At 40.8% G+C, this 16,908-nt stretch overlaps 1 protein-coding gene across 7 annotated transcripts in view; it reads left to right on the forward strand.

The window, feature by feature from the left end:
- Sin3A (SIN3 transcription regulator family member A) overlaps positions 1-16,908 on the forward strand; it is a 56,985-nt gene that overhangs the window by 10,191 nt on the left and 29,886 nt on the right. For 6 of the 7 annotated variants that reach the window (XM_073081650.1, XM_073081654.1, XM_073081657.1 and 3 more), the window contains exons 2-4: positions 8,525-8,631; positions 15,926-15,989; positions 16,564-16,712. In XM_073081650.1, coding sequence (XP_072937751.1) covers positions 8,560-8,631; positions 15,926-15,989; positions 16,564-16,712 — 285 coding nt within the window. In that variant the 5' untranslated portion in view covers positions 8,525-8,559. Of the gene's footprint in view, positions 1-459; positions 661-8,524; positions 8,632-15,925; positions 15,990-16,563; positions 16,713-16,908 lie in introns of those variants that run through there. The other variant, XM_073081653.1, reaches the window with a different exon arrangement.

Raw genomic sequence — 16,908 nt, forward strand, 5'->3', positions numbered from 1 at the left:
TTCTCATAAAAACCGTCCATGGCAATCGTTATCTGAATTAGCTAGATAAGTAGACAGGCTCTTACATCAGTTGAATCTCGTAGTCTCGTGCCCGACTAAAATTGACTAGATTATTGTGGAACGTTTACTTCGATTCGCGCGATGTAATTGTTGGTATTTAATCGCCATTTTCTACGTCGGTGACGAATGCCGCCGACCGTCCCCGTTTCCCCCGGTACACCGCAAACCGGACTCTACCTCACTATTCTGAGGGGCGATTATGCTAAATATCAGATGCGACATCCATTCGCTATGATTCATTTTGGAAATAATAATAACATTTTCTTATGAAGTTAAAAAAGAAGTTAGCACACGGTCGAACTGCGGGTTTCTGAACGCAGCGGTAAAAAAGGCGGGATATGATATTATGTCATGTAGATTGTTTTGCGCCTGTGGCTTTATTGGCGTCGGTGGCAGAGTGGAAAGTTGGTGCCGCGGAGCGCAGTTGCGCCGTTGTAATTGCACATAGCCGGGTTGTTATCGATTTGTGTACGTTTTCCGCTATAAATAAGTGCGAGTTTGTGTCATCGGCTCGGCTGGGACCGGTTTTGTTGGAACCTGTGCGCGTTCGCCGACGGCGAGTGGTCCGGGTGGAATTTTAAGGCGGCTGCTAGTTTTCGAGTTGGTACTTACTATACGCACCTTGTTAGATTTCGATATTAGTTGCGTAATTGTTTGTAAGCTTCCTTTAGAGCGGTGCACGGCGATGCGTCGGTCACGTCGCACGTTTTCATACTTTATTTAGCGCGGCCTGCCTACGCATCGGTCCGCTTGGTGACGTCATCCCGGCGAATGTACAATAAGCATGTTTTATGTAAGTTTTTGCTGTTTGCCGTGTACTTTGCGGTTGTAGTGATCGGCAGTGGTACGAAACCGATTGCGTCACTTGATAGCAGAGCCCTATCTTTTTCATAACCTTTCTATCGCTAAATAGAAAATACAGTACAAGGACTTCCATATGGTCGTGTTTCGTAAATACAAAAAAAACAATTGTCAATTTCGAAAATTCTTATTCAAAATAATCCTTCATTCCTTTGTTCTTCAAGACAACGCTTTTGTCACATACCTTGAGAAATTAAATTGCTACTACAACTCTATTTCTTATCACAGTGGTTGTATACAAGAAATGATGCTTAAAATTACCTATAATTATGTATCAAAGACTATTAACTTTCACTTTTACGATCACAAAGAGTTTCTTTAATGCTTCATGCAACAATTGTATAATATTGTGTATATTTGACTAAATATGCTCTTTTCTAAGTAGTTTTATTGCACTTATCTTAACACTAGTTTCTGCCAGTGGCTTCGCCCGCGTTTAAAAGAAAATAATATAACATACTAACATACATAAAACTGAAAATTCGTACCCTCAAGTTTGCTAAAGATGATCACTTGATCAAATGCATAGTTTACGATTCAATCCTTACTAATATCGATTAAAATAATCGATGTTTTGGGTCCAAAAGTTCGATTCTCCGATTAATCGATCTTAGATCGCCATCCCTAGTTCCCGTGGGATTTCCGGGATAAAAACTATCCTATGTCCTTTCTTAGGTCTCAGACTATCTTTGTACAAAATTTCATTAAAATCGGTTCAGTGGTTTGGGTGTGAAGAAGAGACAACCAGACAGACAGACAGAGTTACTTTCGGATTTATAATATTAGTAAGGATGACGTTACATACTTCTTATTTACGTTGACAATTTCAAACTCAAATTTATAAATAATTATTGACATTATTAAAATTTATTAACATTTAATTCAATTCATTCATTCAATCTAACTTAATTCCAATGTACTTGACTTATTAATTATTTTTACCTTAAGAAATTTAATTTATGTACTTAATGTGATATTTTAAAATGTGTAACACGTACCTAATAATGCATGATGTGATTACTCGTAATAGTAAGTAACAGTTGGAATGTATCCTTTGAGCTTATTTTAAATGTATTCATGTAAACACTGTTTCTTATGTGGGTAATCCATTTAATAAATAAATAAATAAATACTGCAGAAGTTGCATATGAAGTGACTATCTTAGTCCTCAAGAGTGGTAACACACCTGAGATCGGCTTCAAGTAGGACCTGTCCTATATGGAGTGGGTTACTGATGTCCATATGGCAGTAATCAGCAGCATGTTCATTTAATATTTCAATGTTATAGGAAAAATGTAAATTATTTAAGACCACGCTAAAAACTGAAAATTTCTCACTGATAAAAAAACTAAAAGTTCTCAAAAATCAATTGATAAATCTTGGATTACATTACGGGCTACAGTTAGAGGCACCTGAAAAGTACCATACTACCTATATAGTCACTCAGTGAGAACTAAACACGGTGTTTGTACCACAAATGTACCTTATACCACCTTTGCAAGGTTAATTGAATTTAGATAAACTTTAGCACAATATATGGTTATGCCTTGTAACAACAGTACTAGGTTCTGGTTTAAAGATTGGGGTAGTTGGGGTAGCAGAGTTTAACCTTTCAGAACTCACAACTGAAGTGTGGTTCGACTCCGGCGGCACCACCGCCACACCTATTTCTACCTAATAACAGCAGTGTTAGGCGCTGCTGTGTTCCGGTTTGAAGGGTGTGGTAAGGGAGACAGACTTTTCCGAGGCGTTCCAGCTTAGTCCTCAGGGGTAGCGGTGCATCTGTGGCCGACCTCAGTTAGGAATATGTAATCCTATTTGGGGTTGATTACAGATGTCCATGGGCGGCAGTAGCCACTTACCATCAGGTGGACTGTATGCTCGTCTGCTACTCTTATATTATAAAACAAAAAATTTTGTTCAAATTGTTACACCAATGTAAATGCGTGGAAGAGCTTACATTTTACTTCTTCTTTTTTAGTCTTTTAGCAAAGTACATACTTGGTTTGTTGTCACTTATTTTAAGTAGTTGCTAAGTGGTACTTATGCCCTATTTTTTCTGACATTTTAATAGTATGAATATTAATGGATAAGAATACTTATTCTTTATGTTGAAAATTACTTTTCTACTTTTTTATAAGATTGGAGTAGCAAATGCGCTTGCGGTTAATTAAATGGTAAGTGGTCATCCATAGATATCTGTGACCATCTCCTTATAGAACAGTTTCTATCTATACCCAATCATAGACACTTTGCCACTATCGAGGAATAGGATAGTCGCCTCATCCATCAAGTCAGCCGGTATCCACACTAACATCGCAATACAGGACAGTTTCACGCTAAATTGATGTAGCGGCGGTATCGCCGCTCGAACCATATTGTCCCTATCACCTTTTAAAAATACTGATATAGTCCGCGCCAAACTGCTAGTCAGCTCTGAAGTTGTAGTTGCAGGTGTTATTATACAATTTGCTAGCAGTTTTACGCGGACTAAATTGTCTGCAAATTTTAAAAAATACAAGTGTTTTATCATTCAGAATAATATTTTTTTCGTTTCACTTGACTAATTTCGCTACCAACGCCTTGAACTCGGCTTTTTGTTGTCGAAAACATTATTTTGGTCCAAATAATTAACTTTTATTGTCTTGTCATGCTACTTTTATTACGTTGCGCCGTTGTCATTGTTCAGGTTTTCCTTGATGTTCGAAATGTCCTTGTGTTTTTGTTTTTATTTTACTTAACAATACGAATACTGGGGGATCTAGGGGCTATGAGGCCCAAGTACTTTCCCTTTACATAATCGTGCCCTTAAGTACATCCGTAGCCTGTTAGGGGCGAGGTAGGAACGTAGTTTCAGGGACAGGAGAACCGTATTGATTTCCGTGCGTCACTTAGATTTTCTTTTATATATAAATTAAAAACTTAGTGACGCACGGAAACTTGAATTTCGCTGAATTTCTTTTGGACTGTTGACTTATATCAGTGACTATATATGTTGTTATATAGGAAGACCTTTTCGCCTTTAAATTCTTTGATAAACTTACTATCCCGTCGACAGTGAAACAGTTTTTATTGTTTCGATACGAAACCTCAAAAAATACAAATCTTTGATTTTTTCGGTGTTTCTTTGTTTATGGAGTTTCTTCCGCTTCTTCTCCATAACGTAACACCTCGGGAAGTGGTGGTAGATGTAATGACATTCAAAATGTACTCTGTAAAGAATCTATTTTGAATAAAAACATTTCATTGGAGTTGATTTGATTAGTGGTTGAAATTTAAACACAAGTGTTCCATTTATAATAAACTGCCTACATCCACTAATCATGATGCAGCATTTTACTGTGAAATTAGAGAATGGCAGTTAAAATCGGTTCTGTAGTTAACGAAGTTAAACTCAATTATGAACGTAATTCCATAATTTGGTATCTTGAACATCAACTTGAAATAAGGACTGAATTATTTTGGGAATAACCACATTAGATCATAATTACATCATAGATTAGTAAAGATACTTCGCCGCCTTGAAATTGAATGAAGCCACGAACGGCTTATTTTTAAGTTCTTTTTTTGAATTCTTGACAAATAAACACATTTTTAGAGCAAATTTACAAATAAATAACTAATACTGCGTAATTTACGTAATAAATTAATAATTATTTCAAATATTTTAGGGACATTTTAGCACGGAGACGTGGCAAAACTTTTTTACGTAACTATTTCAATTCTTAAAACTGGGTACATTTTCTTGTTAGGAGTGAGTAATCTTTACTAATCTATGGACCACATTGCCATTATAAGGTACCTCCCCGGTACAACCAGTATGGTTTGGAAGGTACCTCCCCTGAACCAGTATGGTCCGACCGGGGAGGTACCGCCACCATACCTATTTCTAGCGCGAAGTAGTTCTGCTTTTAGGCGGAAGGATGGGATGCCGGCGTTCTCACATATGATGTGACTATCTTATTTTTTTTTTATTTTTATAATATGGAGTAGCAGACGAGCATGCAGTCCACTTGATGGTAAGTGGCTACTGCCGCCCATGGACATTTGTAATCGACTCCAGATAGGATTAGATATACGTACCGGAGGTCGGCCACAGATGCGCCGTTACCCCTGAGGACTAAGCTGGAACGCCTCTGAAAAGTCTGTCTCCCTTACCACACCCTTCAAACCGGAACACAGCAGCGCTTAACACTGCTGTTATTAGGCAGAAATAGGTGTGGCGGTGGTGCCGCCGGAGTCTTAACTACAAAGGGTTCTACCACCTTCAAAATCTTAACGCATCTATGATCGGCTTCAAGCAGAAGCTGCTCTATATGGAGTTGGTTACAAATGTCCATACGACAGTGACCACTCACTATCAAGTGGACGGCAAATTCGTTTACTACTTCATCTAATAAAAAATATAAATATAAACTCAAGATTAGAAAGACGAAATTATTTTCTAATTACCTACACTCCGATATCGTTTAATATGTTGATGTTATTTTGATAATATGTCACGTATGAAACGTCACATTTCATAACTTGGATAGGTGATGCGGTCTATATCTTATCTTCAGTAAGTATACGTGTGGGTTTACGAAAGTAAAAACAAATATGTATATCGTAATTACGGGGCGGTCGAAAACTTTACGGTTAAGAGGGGAGGGACGTGGGGGCGGGGGTCATTAAAATTTAATTAGATAAAGTAGGGTATTGTTGTAGTTAACCCATTACTGTGCCATTGCTGGGCATAGGTCTCTCAGGATGAGAGGGATATACGCCGCAATTCACCGCTCTGGTCACGTGCGGATTTTTAGACTTCGCATACCTTAGAGAACTTTTTTAAAGAACTGTTATGTGTATAGGTTTCCTCACGATTTCATTCGCCGAAAAGGGTATTAAAATGGCATTATGTTAATTATTTTACGGACTTCTTAAAACGATCTCTCACTTGTAACGTCCATGCTTCCTTTGGGAAGTTTGTTCAAAAGAAAAATATCGCTTTCTAAATTGAAACACATGTCTGAACAGCTTTCTCTATATCGTGGGTGATATAAACACACATAGATCATAGAAACACCCATAGCACAAAAAATACTGCATCTTATTAAGATATGCTTGCCGGGGAATCGAACCCAAAACTGCATTTTAGACCTATATTAACTCAAATAACAAAACCTAAATTCATCATTTCTTTATCTGCTTGGCCGGGAATAGAACCCAGAACTGCGCGTGAAGCTATATTTATCGTTTTCCTTATTCGTCATTACAAAAGACATTGTAACGTAAACGTTACATCATCGCCGGTTGCGCGCAATGGGATAGGTCGGGGAAAATCAATAACGTACTTTGGATCGCTGAGCGCTCGGGGCCTCACTACACTGGTGTCTTTTGTGTATGTCGTCAATCCATTACTGTCCCACTCAGTGGCGGATTTATCAGCAGGCTGAGTAGGCTTCGGCCTAGGGCGGCATGTTTTATATTTTTGGGGCGGCAAATTTGGGGACCCAATCGTTCCTGCCTTAAACGTGTCATGAACTCACATGACAAGCACGAGCGGGCGTGACGAGCAAAAAAAAACGGGAACTAAAACATGACAATTGTAGAAGCAGGGGCGGCAAAATGTGCACAGCCTACACCTTATTTGTTTTAAATCCGCCACTGGTCCCACTGCTGCACGAGTGTCCTCTCAGAATGAGGATTAGGCTAAGTCCACCGCGCTGGCCAAGTGCGTATTGGTGGACTTCACATACCTTCGAGTTTTTTTAAAGATCTCTAAGGTATTTAGGTTTCCCCACGATGTTTTTCTGCACTGTTGAATTAATTTTGAATACGCACATAACTTCGCAAAATCAGAGGTGCCAGGGATTCGAACCTCGGACTCTTTTCACCCGACCGAGTAGGGTAATATTTTTCAAGAGTATGTTTTTATCTTATAGGGAAGTTTTGCGTCTTAGTTGCTTTTTTGAGGCATTCCAGCTTAGTCCTCAGTGATAGCGGCGCATCTGTTGCTGATATCAGGTATAGTCCGCGTAAAACTGCTAGTCCGCTCTGAATGTAGAAATGAATCGCGTCGCCATAGCAAATTGTATGACTACACCTGCTCGCAACAACTTCAGAGCTGACTAGCAGTTTGGCGCGAACTATACAGGATTCCAGAAGTCCATAGGCGACAGTAGCCACTGGACAACAGTTTGCCACTTGTGTATTATATAAACAAACTTACCAATAAAGTTCTCTTTCCCGATAAAATGAATGAGTTCATCCCGGCTAAGGAAGACTTTGTTGTGGTAGGTCTGACACGCACTCTGTCGAGTCTTGCAATTTTATTGGTTCTAATACTATTTTTATTGTCATAGATCGTATATTTTTGGTTTATATGTGATCACATTTGATTATTAGAGGCATTTTATATTTTAGGTATTATAGAAATGTCAATAATTGTATTGTATATGTATTGAAAGAAAGACTTGTAACATGGGGTCATCATGGGGGCTCATACTGGTCTGTCTCGCAAAGGGTTCTCTGGTTTTGTGTTAGTGTCTGTATGGTATAAGTAGAGTTGAAACTTACTCTAAAATGAAGTCCTTGGAACATCTTAAGCGTTAACTTACACATCAAAAGGAAGGGTTGCATACATTAACAAGCCGTTTTGAAATGTTTTTCATTCTAAACCAGTTATGAATATGAATGGTCCCCTAATCCCGTTGTGGGTCTCCCATAGACCCCACAGCTGCGTACAGGGGGACAGATCAAGGTGGTATTGGAAGCGCCGCCCTGTCTCTCGGGGACGGCGTGCCGAAAATACCATTACATTTAAATGTAGATAATTTCATGTTTTTTTTTATTATGAGCGAATTTATTATATGCGTGATTACGCAGCATAATAATATATTACACATTCTGTATGTTTGATAAAAATGGGTATTCCACGAGAAATAACTAGTGTAAAAAATAATTATAGATAGACAGATATCTAAATGATGAGTTTAGGTTTGATTTTGGATCTGGGTGCTTGTGTGTTTGTCTCTGTGTGTGTCCCCATAGCTACCACGATACAGGGAATCCAAGTGTGAGATTGTAAAAAAATCTCCAAAACAAAAAACCCTTCTAAAACGCAATATCTTCCAGATCGGTATTATTAACATCCGCCCTTAGCCATGTCCCGCATTTTCACCTGCGTTTAAAAACACGTTCTTGCGCGGAACCCTTATTATTTTCAAAAATAAAAGTAAGCCTATTTTACTCCTTATTACATCTCGTAACTGCCAGTGAAAGCTCCGATTAAATTGGTCCAGTCGTTTGGGAGATTATACGGAACAAACAAACAGACAGATAAAAATCCTAGTATCTGATTTTTCTCTGATTTTCTCTGATCTCCCACTGTTGGGCACGGGTCTCCTCTCAGAATGAGAAGGATTAGGTCATAGTCCACTGCTCGGGCCAAGTGCGTATGGGTAGCTTCACATACCTTTGGCTTTTTTTTTTATAAGTACCATATATTTTTTCTTATGCATTTAATAAAAAGCTGTTATTTTGACATTATAAATAGACACTTCAATTTTATTTATTTTTGCCTGGATATAATTATTTAATGTAATTCGTTCATCAATTCCAGGTGTTCGTGTGATGGCCAACAATTGAGCCGGGGTCATGATGAAACGCACCGGCGTCCCGCGGCTCGGGCCCGACGAGCCCGCGCCCATGCAGCAGTCGCCGGCACAGGTTAGTGGCTACCGATACCACCAATGATGGTGGGACACTGCGTGGGGCGACTCTGGAGACACTAGCATTACACTTTAATTTGCTGGATTGCAATGGTGTTGAAAACACCGATAGTGGCTACCGATACTACCGATGATGGTGGGACACTGCGTGGGGCGACTCTGGAGACACTAGGGTCACAATTCAATTTGCCGTATTTGCGTAGTGTTGAAGATACCACCGTTACATCTATTTCTGCCTTGTAACAGCAGTGTAGTTGTGTTGTTTGAAGGGTATTCAAGGGGTTGAAGGTGGTAAATAATCCTTAGTGGTTCGACTCCGGCGGCGGCACCTACACACCTATTTCTGCCTATTGACAGTTGTGGTAAGCGCTGCTGTGTTCTGGTTTGAAGGGTTTAAGGGTGACATACTTTTCCGAGGTGTTCCAGCTTAGCCCCAGGAGAAGTGGTGAATCTGTGGCCAAACTCTGGCAGGAATATCTAATCCTATCTGGGGTAAGTGGCTACTGCCTTATCCATTAATGTCCATGGGCGGCAGTAGCCACTTACCATCAGGCGGACTGCATGCTCATCGGCTACTCCTACATTATAAAAAAGGAAGTCAGTAGTCTACCTGAGGTTGGTTACAGATGCGTTGCTACTTGCTACCACCCAAGACTAAGTTTGAATTAGCAAACATTCATGTAGTCCTCTAGATCAGCGTTTCCCAGCCTTTTTCAGTCCACGGACCCTTAGGAAATCAAGCACAGTTTTCACGGACCCCCTTAATAAAATAAACAGTTGAAAAAGCAGTAAAGCGGCCCTTTTGCATTTAATGAGCGATTTATGTATGGTCCAAAGATGACACCGCGGACCCCCATACATATACTCGCCCGACCCCCAGGGGTCCGTGGACCATAGGTTGGGAAACGCGGCTCTAGATGTTAAGTGGCCATTGACGTCTCTGCTCAACCCCAGATGGGATTGGCCTCCTATCTGACGTCAGCCACAGATACGTTACTACACTTTCTACCCTCCCTAAGGCTCGAATCTTCATGCAAAAGGCTCTCCTTTCGAACATAATAACAGCTACATTTAACACTGTTGTTATTAGGCAGATATTCCGATGTTGTCGCCGTGGTTGAACCACGAAGGTTTCTATGACCAAAACATATACAGATAATCATAATACGAATTTTTAATAATTCAGCCGGCTAAAGTTTAGCATTAGAAGTCTTCTGGTCACCCCATCTGTGGCAAATAATAAATCCATCTTGATACAAATATCCGTTGACGGTAATACGTAACAGCCCTTCGCATTGTCATTGCAAGATTACTCTCACCAATTGAACAATTTGCCTTTCACATTATCGCATGGTCGGCTAACAGGCAAATCAAACAATAATGGATATTATATCGTTAAATTGTAAGTGTGCAATAGGGAATATTCCATCTAAAGGGTTTGATTCCGCAGCAGATCTGTAACTGACAGTTGTCTATTTTAAGCTGGCCGCGTACGTTCGCTTTACTGGTTAGGTTTCCTGATCAGGTTTCAGATTCCGTGAGCCTTCCGCAGACAGTCGGTTTTTCGTATTAGGATTTTTACCACCACTACTCTAGGGCGTAGTAAAATACTAGACAAAGGCTTTTGGGTTTGATTCCAGTGCAGATCGGCGACTAATAGTTGTCTGTTTTAGGAGTACCTTCGTTTTTTAACTGAAATTGCTAATTCGCTCATGGTCAACTTGATTGGACTGCATGGTAGAAACCTTCGAAGGCACCACCACGACAACTATTTTTTTTATTGTTCATTGTTTATTTTTTAACCTAACGATAAGGCTGACGTGCTACCTGATGAAAAGTAGTCAACGCCGCCTGTGGACATTTGCAACACCAGAGGAGTCGCTAATGCATCGCTGGTTTTGTATGAGAGCTCTTTTTGCACCTTTTTTGAAGAGCCCCATGTCATTGCGCTCCGGGAATACCTCAGGAGAAAGCAGTTTCCACGTCTTACACGTTCACGTGTGACGTGTGATACAAGCGATAAGGGAATGTTGTGATAAGGGATACTTTGACGTTCCAACTTAATCCTTAAGAGTAGTACGACCCGCGTGGCGGAGCGGTCACCATACCGGTCTGACGCGCAGTGGGTCCCGGGTTCGATCCTCGGTCAGACAGATATTTAAATGATTAATTTAGGTGTCTGTTTCTGGGTCTGGGTGTTTGTGTATTTTTCTATGTATGTGTCACCCATGATACAGCGAGTCCTAGTTTGGGGCTGTGAGTGTAGAAAGCGTTTATTGTTATTATCTGTGTCCGACTTCGCGTGGCACCCTATAATGTCTAAGGTTGATTATTGATATCCATTGGTGGCAGTAACCATATAATGTCTATGGTTGAGCAATGTCCATAGGCGGCAGTAACCACTTAACAGGCGGACTCCATGCTTATATGCAATTTACTTTTAAATAATGTCACAGTATGAAGTGGTCACTTAACATCAGGCTGACTGGAAGCTAATAAATTATCATTTCATCATTGAAAAGCCGGTTTAAGATTTATTAACATTTTACATAGAAGGATGTCATGACAGACAAAAAGTATTTTCTTTTGTACTGAGTATTAGAGTACTTATACAGTAACAGCTGTGCAGTCACGAGGCGTACCTGTCAATATATTGAATAGAAAAATATATTTATCTTTGATACGACGCGTGTCTGACACGTTTATTGTCTGTTGATATAAACCGGGCCGTCTCAAGAGTAACCACTACAAATTATTATACTATTTTTTTTATAATATAGGAGTAGCAGACGAGCATGCAGTCCACCTGATGGTAAGTGGCTAGTGCCGCCCATGGACATCTGTAATCAACCCCAGATAGGATTAGATATTTCTACCTGAGGTCGGCCACAGATGCGCCGTTACCCCTGAGGACTAAGCTGGAACGCCTCGGAAAAGTATGTCTCCCTTACCACACCCTTCAAACCGGAACACAGGAGCGCCTAACACTGCTTTTATTAGGTAGAAATAGGTGTGGCGGTGGTGCCGCCGGAGTCGAACCACAAAGGGTTCTACCACCTTCAAATTTAATATTGTAGGTACGCGATATGTCTGCGATACGCGAAAAGGATCGATAGTTGGTTCGAATCCAAGTTTCGTTGTTGTGATGGCAAACAAACGTGACTCATCATATTATTGTACCGGTAAATAATATTTCTAGTGGTTCTTCTAATGTTTATACGCCGTAATATTACGTCGTGATGATGTAATTGTAATAATCATTTATCAGTTTTATTTATAAGTGTATTCAAGTTTTATGAGAAAAAAAGTTGAACAATACAAGGTTTACTGACGCTATCCAATGACACTAAGTTTTAAGTGCCCTCCAAAACATTAAATCGCCCGTGAAATTAAACCACTCTTGGTCACCCATCCTATTGTGTACCGCGCCCAAATGTGCTTCACTTTGCACGTCAGTTATCTTCAATACCTACAAACTGAGGATCTAAACCCTTAATTTTATCTATCAAATATTACTATCCCAATGCTGGGCACATGTTTTTCATAGTGAGAAGCATTAAGCCCATAGATTAGGTAACACCTATTTCTGCCTAATAACAACGGCGTAAAGCGCTGCTGTGTTATGGTTTAAAGGGTGTGGTAAGGGAAACATATTTTTCCGAAACATTCCAGCTTACATCTCAGGGGTAGCGGCGCATCTGTGGCCGACCTTAAGTAGCCACTTACCATCAGGTGGACTACATGCTCGTCTGCTACTTCTATATTAAAAAAGTCTACCATGCTGGTCATTTGCATAAATAGTACTTCACACACCCTTGAGATTTTTTTGAAAATTCGAAAGTGTAGTTCCCATCGTGACTGTTTTTCTTCACCCTTAAAACAAGTGAAAATAAATTTATCTTTCGATAAATCAAATGTGTGTATAGTCCGCGTTAAACTGCTAGTCCGCTCTTAATATAGAAACGAATCGCGTCGCCATAGCTAATTGTATGACTACACCTGCACGCAACAACTTCAGAGAGGACTAGCAGTTTGGCGCGCATTATACCTGGGATTCGAACCCCAGACCTCCAGTAAGTCGATGTAAGAACTAGCTATATGTGCTCTATATGACAATACATACATAATAACAAGTCAAAAGTCAAAACATACTCATATAAGCACCTATGCAATTAATTATCATGTGAGATAAAACTAGCCGTTGCAAACAGCGGGTTATCACACGTTATCGCGTGGCTTGCGAGTAAACAACGATGTACTTGTTTATACTCTAGGAGTATATTGTAGAGTATATTTTGTAAAGTGGTTTTGAAAATAAGTTTGATGAAGACAAGTGTACAGTATACGTGTCTATTGGTCTTTTTTGGGATAGAAAGGGGTGATTTTTGAAATATACCACCGTGGTTTGGGATACCGGGTTGTGTGGTATTTTTATTGCCCCCATAGGCCTCGGAGGTACGTAGAGGACTCCAATAGAACGTTTCTTGAGTCTTCACAGCACGAGGTCCCTGACGGGCTCCGCTCGGGAGAATCTTGAGCTCCTTCGATACCTTTAATGTTGTCCTTCGTGAGGTCGTTGGCTGGTCGGTTCGAACTCTCACTTTTGCCTCCCGGAAGCCCCCTTTTAGTCTCCTCTGACGAAAAGCAAAAGGATCCACAGTCCAGTTCTGGTCCCGGAATCACAGGGACAAGAGCTTACACTCCTACCACCTTTCCTCGCTGGATCGTTAGCTGAGTGAGCTCCCATTCTTCCCACTCCCGGAAACTGCTGCTGTAAGGCAGGAGCAGGGTGTGGCCGGTGGTGCTGTAAAAGCGAACCACGGAGGGATCTACCACAATCAAATTCCCCGTATAATTCTTTATAATACATATAAAAGGTAAGGTGATAGAACGAGAAGGTGGTAGAACCCTTTGTGGTTCGACTCCGGCGGCACCACCGCCACACCTATTTCTACCTCATAACTGCAGTGTTAGGCGCTGCTGTGTTCCGGTTTGAAGGGTGTGGTAAGGGAGACAGACTTTTCCGAGGCATTCCAGCTTAGTCCTCAGGGGTAGCGGCGCATCTGTGGCCGACCTCAAGTAGGAATATCTAATCCTATCTGGAGTTGATTACAGATGTCCATGGGCGGCAGTAGCCACTCACCATCAGGTGGACTGCATGCTCGTCTGCTACTCTTATATTATATAAAAAAAAAAACACACCCTTCTAACCACAACACAGAAACACTGCTGATATTAGGCAGAAATAGGTGTGGCGGTGTTGCCGCCGGAGTCGAACCACAGAAGGTTGTACCACATTTAATTCTGAAGTCCATTCCTTTGATGTATACAAGCACTGGAGAAATCTATCTGGACGTGCCAAGCGTGATTCAGACACGCTAAAAATATCTGCACGCTGGTACAAAAAATACTTTCTGTACACAACCTTGAATATAATTATATTATTAGTATTCTGTAGTATTTTGACGTGATGTGGATTAGGGGCGTGGCACTGTTTTCACAAAACAAGATTAAAAGATAATTCTATTTTTTTTTATACTGCCGCCCATGGACATCTGTAATCAACCCCAGATAGGATTAGATATTCCTACCTGAGGTCGGCCATAGATGCGCCGCTTTCCCTGAGGACTATGCTGGAACGCCTCGGAAAAGTCTGTCTCTCTTACCACACCCTTCAAACCGGAACACAGCAGCGCCTAACACTGCTGTTATTAGGTAGAAATGGTGTGGGCGGTGGTGCCGCCGGAGTCGAACCACAAAGGGTTCTACCACCTTCAACTAAATTAAATAAATAAAATTGAGACAGTAAACAATGTTACAAACAATGATAGTCTAGTGGTTGGAACAGGCCACTTAATCCTGGGGTCCGAGTTTCAAAAACCCTGCCGTGGGGCTCTTCAAAAAAAGTGCAAAAAGAACTCTCCTTCAAAGCCGGCGATGCATTGGCGACTCCTCTGGTGTTGCGAATGTCCATAGGCGACCTTGACTACGTTCCATCAGGTAGCACGTCTGCTTAATCGTTAGGTTAACAATAAAAAAAAAGTTGGCAAGAAACTTTGATTTTTCAAAAATGTGTTAAGTAAATTGTCAATTACTTAAAATTAAAAATGTAAATTACAATTTTGGTTGTACAAATGTATGGTCCCCTTATCCCGTTGTGGGTCTCCCATAGACCCCACAGCTGCGTACAGGGGGACAGATCAATATGGTATTGGAAGCGCCGCCCTGTCTCTCGGGGACGGCGTGCCGAAAATACCAATACATTATTTCTTATGTATTAATTATTTTATTTTTTATATTAATATTTTCAATAACGCTGATATTTCCTTCCATATATAATTCTGATGTGGTGTAAAAATATAATAATTAATAGTGTTATTACGTCATGCCACTAAAGCACGCATTATTCCATGGTTTTAGTATAGATGTTAACCAAAATTATTATTATTATTATAATATAAGAGTAGCAGAAGAGCATGCAGTCCACCTGACGGTAAGTGGCAACTGCAGCCCATGGACATCTGTAATCAACCCCAGATAGGTTTAGATATTCCTACCTGAGGTCGGCCACAAATGCGCCGCTACCCCTGAGGACTAAGCTGGAACGCCTGGGAGAAGTCTGTCTCCATTACCATACCCTTCAAACCGAAACACGGCAGCGCCTAACACTGCTGTTATTAGGTAGAAATAGGTGTGGCGGTGGTGCCGCCGGAGTCGAACCACAAAGAGTTCTACCACCTTCAAAATATAAAATTAAGCAACGTAGGATACGGTCTGCAGTAGGATAGGTAACCGATAGTGGCTAAGTAATATATACGCGCGTCCATGCTTTAAGGCGCATGTTAAGTATGTCGTCGGTCATATGGTGGTTTTTGCAGTTGTGGGAACAGACCCGTACAAGCAGTGGGATTCTAGGGTGGCCACCAATAAGATTTTTTCCAATACAATTTGCATTTAAACATTATTTAATCATAATACTATGATTGACGACCCGCGTGGCGGAGCGGTCCCCATGCCGGTCTGACGCGCGAAGGGTCCCGGGTTCGATCCCCGGCCAGACAGATATCTAAATGATGAATTTAGATTTCTGTTTCTGGGTCTGGGTGTTTGTGTATTTGTCTATGTGTGTGTTCATGGCACCCACGACACAGGGAATCCTAGTGTGGGGCTGTGAGTGTAGAAAGCGTTTATTTATTGTTTAATTTCATTACTAGATAATAAACTATGGAGAGTAGGAAAAAAAAAAGACTGATTGAAAAAACTGAAGATTAATATAATTAATTTTGTTACAGATACAGCAAGCTGGTGCAAGTAATATGCATACACTGGCCCAATCGGCCCAACCACAACTTTTAGGTGAGTGTTACACATTACTAACATGCCCTTCCACCAAGCAAGTACCAACAGCTTATGGAAGGACATAGTTCCCATACTTTCCTCGGGAACAGACTCCTACTTCCAGCTGGCTCACTCTCTACGTAAAAAATCCCAAAAACAATTTCAACAATCTCGAATATATAAGGGCGCATACTCCAGTGTCTAATTAGTGATTTTAAATTGTTTTAAAGTTTAAGACCTGAAGATCTTAGCTACTTAGGTTCTCTCAGAATCTCTAGTTTAAAGTTGATAAATCCATCATTGAAATAATGGATAATAAACTAGATATTCTATCAATTAGAAGCAATGATAGCCTAGCGCCTAGAGGGTGAAACTCTGCCTCTCATTCGAGGAGTCCGAAGTTCGAATGCCAGGCACACACCAATATTTTCAAAGTTATGTACGTCACTTGTTTTTTGTAAAGTCTATTAATCCTCACTTGGCTATCACTTCTATTGCATCCAAACAAAAACCCATCTCTTCAATTTTAATATAATATTACTTTTAGTATCTATATAGTCACATGATACTAACCAACATTATCCTGAACTAGGAGCGACAGCAATGCTGTCAGTGGGCGGCGGGGGCTTCGCCCGCGGGCCTCCCCGAGCGGGAGCACCCGCTGTCATCAACTACATGAAGACCAACACGGTGCAGTACGTCGCGCCGAAGCAGCCGCCACAAGTGCCTCCAAGGCTCAAGGTAACTAACTACGGTGCTGGTGGTGTTATACATCAGGTAGTAACCCTTTGTGATTCGACTCCGGCGGCACCACCGCCACACCTATTTCTATTTAAACGCATCAAATAGGTATGTCTTTCGAACCACACTTCAAACCAGAACGGCAGATGCATTTAGCACTGCTGTTATAAAGCAGAAATAATTCAAAAAATCATGA

The sequence above is a fragment of the Epargyreus clarus genome, unplaced genomic scaffold (assembly GCF_041222505.1).
Source record: "Epargyreus clarus isolate Ecla_fem2 unplaced genomic scaffold, WU_Ecla_fem_2.2 ptg000016l, whole genome shotgun sequence".
NCBI classification, from domain to species: Eukaryota; Metazoa; Arthropoda; class Insecta; order Lepidoptera; family Hesperiidae; genus Epargyreus; species Epargyreus clarus.